General features: G+C 40.3%; 1 protein-coding gene across 1 annotated transcript; it reads left to right on the forward strand.

The window, feature by feature from the left end:
* The first annotated feature begins 7,733 nt into the window (after positions 1–7,733).
* On the forward strand, positions 7,734–8,741 carry LOC134631715 (EF-hand calcium-binding domain-containing protein 10-like). The gene is made up of 4 exons (XM_063480272.1): positions 7,734–7,836; positions 8,091–8,255; positions 8,512–8,602; positions 8,654–8,741. The coding sequence occupies exons 1-4, from the start codon at positions 7,734–7,736 to the stop codon at positions 8,739–8,741; spliced, it is 447 nt and encodes a 148-aa protein (XP_063336342.1).
* The last annotated feature ends 162 nt before the right edge of the window (positions 8,742–8,903 follow it).

An 8,903-nucleotide genomic window follows, 5' to 3' on the forward strand; every position in this document is an offset into this window, starting at 1 on the left:
GTACGCGAGCACGGACTCGTGATTTGTACAGTCGGAACACCAGCGTACGTGATGATGTCACAGGTCCGGAGTTTTTACTGCCGTCCCCTCTTAATTTAACTGTAAGTAACATGTTATGAAGCTTAACTTTAATCACAGCCAAACCGATTTACTCAGGAACAAATAAAACACTGAAATAAACCAAACATTAACATTTAGAAGTGATCTAAGTGACTTATATATCATTGTTAACCTCAGTAGTGAAACCTCTATTAATAAAAATAGTGTACATGTACATACGTGTACATACCTTAATAAAAACAAGCAGGTGAGATGTTAGAACGCTTTTATTTCTATTCTAGTGGACACTCAATACTATAGACAGCTGCTGGAGTTTCTTTAACCTGAGTAGTGAGAAGTCCGCGAGCGGTTTGGGGGGGGGGGGTTGGAAACGATGTGCCGGGAGTCTGCTGTCGAGTTTTGGACGAAATGCATTCTGGGATATTTAGCTGTCCCAAGTCTACACCGATGCATGCTCGATAAAACGGGCGGATCGAGAACACATCTGGGACTTTTTCGCGTTCTCGGCGTGATGCGTACTTCGAATTGGAACAGTACTTGGTCTCCGACTGATGACGTATCACGAGTACACGAGAACGCAAGTACGCACAAGTACGCATATTGAGAAACGCCCAAAATATCCCACTTGTGGAGGCTGCCATCTTGCAAATTTGGAGCCAGAGTCTGCGCAGTAGTGACTTGAGGTGGAGCGACTGTGTAACGCTCCCGCCCACACACCCGCTGGACATGACCGCAAACACGCCCCCCTACACTTTTTACGTAGCCCGGCTGCTCGAGTTTTTTTTGCTGGTTTACCGCGACTGACGACTCGTTTAATTAAGGTAAATACAACCATGTCACTGTTATAAAACAAGACGCACAGCTTATCATCTTATAGTTCTAAAATCACTTTGTTGTTAATTCGTTAGCTAGATTAGCCGCTAGCATACGCACTGTGTTGGAGGCTTGTTGCTAGCTAGTTAGCGATGCTACACACCTGCTACTCTAATAGTCTGTGTTATGGAAGGATTCAGCACTTCTTATGTTTGTTTTTATCCATTTTTAGACAGCGATGAGATCATCTGCACACTCTACAGAGGCCCAGAGTTACTGTTAATATCAAAAATATCATGCTGTCCTTTGAGATTTTAACATAAGACTGTGAGTGTCATGGATCTAAAACTGTTTAAATCTTCAGAGCCCTCTACAGCTTTGTAACATGTAAACTTTAAAAACATCAGCAGAACGTTTCAGTAGTGTAGTCTAATTTGTTCTTTTCATTTAATAATAGAGTCCATATTATATCCACAGCTACATTCACCCTGGAGAGAAACTAGTGAGGGAGACCATCAGGACCAAGCTGGGTTTCCTGGGTCCAGAGGTTCGGAGAAACTTCTTCCTTTTCTTTCATCACAGCTGTCCTGTGCCAGATGTTCTGTTGACCGACTGAGAGAGACTTCATTTAAGAAACACCAGGAAGACTAAAGCTCATCGCATCGATCAAGCAGGATACTCCCCAGAGGCTCCAGACTTTTACATAAAGATATTATATTCAGTCCTGTAGAAAGTTATATATTTAAAAATATATGATCCTCTCTGGTTACTCTGGTATGAATAACTTTGAATCACTTTATGGTAAATAACACATTATCTGCAAAAAACTGTTAAAGAATTCCAGATGACAAGTTTGTAGTTCAACATACAAGTGACGACCTTTGACCTTCATCAGGTTTTATTTAATTGTGTCAGAGAAAATCTCATATGCTCTTCATGCAGCTGAGTACATCAAGTGTTTAAAACGGAAGCTGTGCTGGTCTGAGATCAGCAGCTTTGTGAAACACCAAACTGAGGTCCTGTTAATGCTGATATATAGTGACACAGTTAAATGAGTGATTAATCCTTTTGTTTTTCTGTCTTTAACTTTATCAATAAAGCTGCAGCTTTCACTACAGCACATGTGGTACTTTAACCTTTGTACTGTTTTCATCAGTTCATTTTGCAGTTAACATGTGAACATGTTGGATGATCTGTCTGCTGTCACTGGGTGGTGCTGAGGTCTGAATCTGAGGGCAGCTCCTGTAATCACAAAGAGAACAGAACCATCACAAACTCAAATATAAAATGTATCCCTCAAAATTGAAATAAAGCTGATTCTTCTGTCCTCACACACTCAGGATCTGAAGTTCTTCTCTTACATTTTTTTCAGTATTACAGTACACTACAGTACTTTAATCCATAGTTCCTGATTAATGGGGAGTTACTGAAGTACAAGCTTTTAAAAAAGATGTTACTGTCTTTACAGATGTGGCAAGAGACTCAAAACATGCTGTTGTTTGCATATATTTGATATTCAGTTCTGCACAGGAGCTGAAGCAGGGTGCAGCCTGTTGCCTTTACAGTATAATACTTGTAATAAAAGTACAGTAACAGTAATTAGTGACTGAGTAGCCCGGAACGTTTCTCTTGATTTCTTTAGTAAATTCATTCACCTGCACAGATTAGCTGAACGAACCCCGATAGCCGAGTGCTCATCTTAGCTAGCTAGGTCTCAGGAGCTAGCTAAGGACGGTAGTTACGGATTAGCTTACAAACACGATTAACTTACCGAAAAAGTGCAGCGGGGCCTCGGGTCCTTCTGTCGGGTAGTCCAGTTTACTGAAGAACACCTCAGACTGTCAGGCTAAAACACTCGGTCGTGTTTTCGTATCGTAAACGCTGGCCCGCCTCTCAGAGCCTACGCTCTATCTGCTATTCCCGAACAAAGGCTATGTCCACACGTACCCGGGTATTTTTGAAAACGCAGATTTTTCTATGCGTTTGCACCTTTCGTCCACACGTAAACGCCGTTTTCGGTCACTGAAAACGGAGATTTCTAAAAACTCCGGCCAGGGTGGATATTTTCTAAAACTCCGTTTTTGCATTTACGTGTGGACGAGAAAAACGGAGAAAACGCAGCGTCAAAGGTGTGCGCCTTTTTTGACGTCACAGTGTGCGCCACGTTGTTGTTTCGGTGAAATGAATTTCTACAATACTGTTACTGTTAATTGTACTCTCTGCAGTGTTTAAATGCTTACATATGCATGCACAGTTACTGTCCCTCCACACATACGACTCGGTTCTGCTTCTATGCCCCAGCTTTGTTTACTATTTCCCGCCGAGGCTTCTAGACTTCTGATTGGCCAACATTTCTACACGGTTAGGAATATATCGCCACCTGCTGCTTTGGCATGTTCGTAGCAGCGTTTTCCTTCATTTCTGCCTTTACGTGTGGACGGGATTATTTTTTAAAACGAAAACGGAAAATCTCCGTTTTCAAAAATACCCGTGTACGTGTGGACATAGCCAAAGATACGCAAGTTTCTCCGTGACTGCAGCTGTCAGTCAAAGCTGCTATGATGACGTTTCACCCCAATTTAACATCACCGCGGTAGGAATTAGAATCAAACTTATGGACATCAATCAGCATGATGAGAACTATTGATAACAAAAGAAAGAATCTTTGGAAAAAAAATATCTAAGGAGAATAAATTTATTTTAGTCTGACCCCAGTCCCATCCGCTAACATGGAGGAGGCGGGGTTTAGGACCTATGCTGCAGCCAGACACCAGGGGGCGATAGAGACGTTTTGGCTTCATTTTTGGGGAACTGTGGCGTCGTCCATGTTTTCTACAGTCAATGGTTCACTGCTACAGATACACATGTGGTAAATGCAGACTACAGATACCATGGCAGTGCCAGGATTGTGAGTGATTGCTGAAAATGTTGAAATGTACTCACTCACTTTTTATTGTTATTTGTAAATATGTGTACAAATGGTTGTTTTTTTGTTTTGTTTTTTGTACTGTTTTATCAATAAATCTCAGCAACAATGGAAATACACCCATGTGTGTTGATTTCTCCCTAAGGCAAACTGAAACACAAGTTTCCTTGTGGCTCAGGAAACTAACCACTCCAAGTGGTTCAGCATGGCCCCACCTTATTTACATAACAAAAGCAGCTGTTCACAGGTGATTAAGGATATTAGCTAAAAGCCTACTCCATTTGGCTCGACGGTGGGTTTTAAAGGTAGAAAAGCCAAATGGCTCTTCTCTGGGACTTCTAGTGTTAACTCAGCCATTCTGCTGAGCATCACATCAAAAATGGCATCACTGCCAACCCAGACACCTCAAGCTGCTGTCACTGTTTTTCAGCTGGAAGTATGTTGATGTCCGATTCTTTGGTTAGAGTTGACATATTATGCAGGGAAATTGTGGTTGAAGTTTGTGAGCAGTTTATTCACAGCTGCATCCAACCAACGAGCTTTCACCTGTCAGGCTCAGTTAAACATGCTTGCTGTTCTCTTTCAGAGTATACCAGATGTCCCACCAAAGCCTGTTGAGCTTCGAACAGAGCTGCAGGGCTACAAAGTCAGAGAAGAAGCCTTAAAGAAGGATAAATCTGAACAAGATACCCGCTGATGTGGATCTACATCCTCTGTGTGACAGACTCTGAAAGAAGCAGATAGCACTAGCCCCACTATGTCATGTGTGGGCTGTCTGCACATAAATATTTTCTGTATTTGGTGTTTTCTTCTGATGGGACAAACAGGAGAAGAATAAAGTACCATACCATTGGCTATCAGGGATAACCCCCACCCCCCACTGTTATTGCATTTCTTCTTCCTTTTTGAATGTGTTTGTATTGTTGAAGTGCAAAATACTCTGAGGTTCACATGGAGATAAAAATATGTTTTAAATTTTAAAAAAGACATCAAACAAGAATTTTGGCAGCACTTTGTGGTACATGACAGTGATTTAAACTGAAATGCATACAATTTCCTTTTTTGGAACAAAAATATTCAGTACTTTTTTGGGCAGGGGAGTTGTTGCACTCATTGGACGACAACATGAGACTTAGAATTTTTTATGTTGACTGAACTTTGGCTAGGGAGGGGGATATGAAGTTTTTTTAGTATAGTGTGACATACAGTGCATTAATTTGATCACATTTTTTGTTGTATCCAAGCTTGAAGTGCTTTTCATCAAAATAGCTTTTGACAGTCCTTTTTTTTTTAAGATCAGAAGTCTAAACTCCTACATGTTGTCAGTCGTAAGGTTTAAATTAAGGTTACATAATAATGGAAATAATGCCTTTCAAGTGATAAGTGCTACAGAGAAATGTAAAAGTAGAGTATCAAATTATTTTTTATGAAGACTACATGAGTAAAGTAATAAGACCCCAACACTGTTTGAGGGAGCTCCTGTCTATCAATACAAACTGACATTATAACTGAGAGAGTTACACATAAGCCAAGATGTAGATGTATTATAATTTCCAGAGGAGAAAGGTTTTTTAAAAACATTAATTTGGGCCTAGCTTTTACACATTTACACACTGCTCTTTAAATTGCTTTAGCATGCAAGTATTGTAGATAATGCTTCAGGAGACTGGCTTCCCATCAAATATTATTGCCCTGCTCCTCTTCTGACCAGTTAATAAGCAAGTAAGGTTTATTTATGTGAGTCATTCCATAAAAATGGCACTATTTGAGTCCCTCTCACCTCTTATGGTGTATTTCATCTATTGGGTCACCAAACTTTCAATTTAAACAGCTTTACATATATATTAAAATGAACCCTTTAATACAGTGTAAAAAATGAACTGATTTTTATATTTTTATGGGAAATAATACAGTTTTTTCATTTGACACCACCTATTTTGTCATGTCTCTCATGGCCTTGATGAAAGTTTACTTTGAAAATACCAAATAAAACTTTTTAAAAAGTCAATACAGTTTGATATCAACCTAAACATCTATTTGTGCTCTTTTGTTGTTAATATTTCTTTTTTTCAAATTTAATTTTTAATTATTTATTAAAATCAAAATTATTTCTGTACCTGAGTAACCCCTCAACCCCGTTACACAAATGATCCCAGTACTTGCATTGCTCAGCACTGTTGGATAAGAATATGGCTAAGACAGAAGGAATGTAACTTAGTACCTTTACTCAAGCACTTTACTGAAAAACAGTACTTCATACTTTATTTACGCATTTCTGTGTTGTGCTACATTCTGCCTCTGCTCCACTATATGAATGCAGATGTCGTGCTTTGTACTCCATGCCGTACATCAGGCGTGTCCAAAGTCCGGAATTGGCCCGCGGTCTAGTTTTAATTGGCCCGCAAGTAATTTTATAAATTGAATAGAAAATGGCCCTTACTTCAACTTTTGCTTGAGTGTATTGCACTTCTTAGTTTTAACACCAGGGGGAGCTGCTGTTGATCAAGGCAGTTGCTCCACCAAAAAGGACAATCACAGAAGAAATTTACCCCCAAGTTTTGATTTGCACTGAAACTGGCAGTTATGAAAGAGTATAATGTACGACGTCATTATGAAACCAAACATCAGGCCTATGCATTCTACACTGGTGCTGAGCGAGAGCAGAAATTAAAGCAAATGCTAGCTCTCCTGCAGGGTCAGCAACAGTATTTTTTTCGTGCTCAAATTGTCCAGGAAAAGACTCCAATAGCCAGGTCGGGATGGAGACCTCATAAAACACGGCCTCGTTAAAGTCACCTAAATAATGTGACCGGAAAAAGTGCAGGACTTCAACAACGTCAGCATGTCCAGAAATACAGTTGTGCGACGCATTGAAGACTCGTCAGCCAATATTAAACTACAACTGTTTGATAAAGCCGTGCTCTTGATTTTTACTCCATCGCATGCGATGAGAGCACCGATGCCACAGACGCCGCACAGCTGCTAATTTTTTTGCGGGGAGTGGACGAGAGCACGAGCGCTTTAGGTGAGTAAAAAATATATTCCACAGTACCCGTGTGTTAATGTGCAAGTACACGTGCTTCAAATATCAATAATGCGCATCGATTCTGTCACTACCCTGCTTTTGCGCACCACTTTCTTATATGCGTTTTTCTTGTTAACACACAGAGTACACGCCGCTGTGCACAGCGCACGTACACGCAAAGTCAGCTGATCTCATCTGATGCAGATCTGCTCCTTGGTCAAGTGACATTTGTCTGGATTTTTTGGCACGAGTGGCGTCGGATCAGCACCGCAGCTGGATGGCCCGATTTACATACCCAGCGCAGCTTATACTCACCAGAATAATTTACTAAAATTATATGCACTCCTGCTATTAAGTCCAGTTCAGTCTGTTAATGTTGATAATCGTTTCAAACGAACGTTAATAGATGTTTTGCTAAGCCTAATAACTTAAATAACAAGCTTGAAATGTACCCATCCCATTTTCCCCTTTGTTTTTTCTCTGTGCTGTAAATATTCCCTCTAAGAAGAAATCTGAGGCTGCTGTTCTGAGAATGAGCTACCAAAGCTTTTTCTGCATAAATCAATAAAGATCCATTTATGGAAAACTGTGATGAAAGCAGTTTTGTCTTTAATTATATTCAACAATATAACACATTTGACCATTTTTAAGTGATTTTTAAAACAGTAAAGGTTATATGCCTAATTTCTAGTAAGTGGCCCAGCCCCTCCTATATTTTTATGTATGTGGCCCTCAGCGAAAAAAGTTTGGACACCCCTGCCGTACATTATTGTAGATTCGATAGTTTATAGACAGATCATTTCTTCCCTGTTCATGGTTTCGGTGTGCCAACCCAGTGAAAACATCCTGGACACAGCCCTGACCCCGACCTGCGTATCATAGCAACAGGTTCAAACAAAAGGCGAAAAGATGGCGGCGCGGAGGGAAGAAGACGCATCAGTTTATCTGGAGAAACGCAAACTCATTCAGCTTATAGACAAGCTGACTAAAATACTCTTCATTTACAGACCCGGTTAGAGCTTATTTTGGTCTTTTCTTATACAGACACCACGTCTGGTTGTGCAAAAAACAAAAAACTACTGCAAAAGCTGGAAAGCTAGCTCATATGTACTTATAAAATATTGATTGGTTAACTGCTCTTTCTCTTGAGAGAAATGTCTGTTTTGTGTTACTCTAACATGTTACTAACATTTTACTTTGAATTTTTATCACCATATGTCCACCATGATTGTTTTGTTTTACATTGTTTCTTGTGTATTTTTTCAGAGAAACACAGAGAGCTTCTTATTGAAAAACTGGAGCAGCTAAAGCTGTCTCGACAGAGTGGTATGAGGGGGCCAAATCTGTTTGATGACTCTAACCTGGATGTAGTCTTTAGGATTATGGACACTGATGATAAACAATACATCACTTTTGTCCAATACAAACAAGGTGAGTGCTGAACTACAGGGACAGGAAGAGACACCTTAAATACTGGGGATGGAGCTGAATGAGACAGAAAATGAAGGAATCAACAATGGAGCATTGTTGCTTTACAACCTAAAGATACTCAAATCTAGTCTGGGGCCTTTCCGTGACGAGTTTGAACGTCCTCCCCTTATTGTTTCTCTTCACAGACCTCAAAATTATGTAGCAAATTTATTCATTCTTTATATAGCAAAATGTTAATAACAATTCATCCCCACAGCTTTGACAATGATGGGCAGAAAAGACATCAATGAATGTCCCGATGGTGTAAATGAAGATCGGATATCCCATGAGACGTTCAAAACAGAAGCGTAAGTAGAGCTTAGCAGTGGTACAAACACAGTGGCTGTATCTCAATTCAGGTTCTGCAGCCTTAAAGTACGCAGCTTTAATGGTCCGCAAGGGCTGCGTACTCGAAGACCGCTAAGGGCCGAAGTGCGAGGCTTGTAAGCTTGTGAATTGAGACGGTCTAGCCTCCGTTGCGCTGCCCAGGTTGCCTAGCAACCATGATACTAACTGCTGGAAACGTGTCATACAGCTTTATTTGAACTTGAACTCTCAAATCAAATCACTTTTATTGTCACATCACATGTGCAGGTACACTGGTACAGC

This window comes from Pelmatolapia mariae, linkage group LG7 (genome assembly GCF_036321145.2).
Source record: "Pelmatolapia mariae isolate MD_Pm_ZW linkage group LG7, Pm_UMD_F_2, whole genome shotgun sequence".
In the NCBI taxonomy this organism is placed as follows: domain Eukaryota; kingdom Metazoa; phylum Chordata; class Actinopteri; order Cichliformes; family Cichlidae; genus Pelmatolapia; species Pelmatolapia mariae.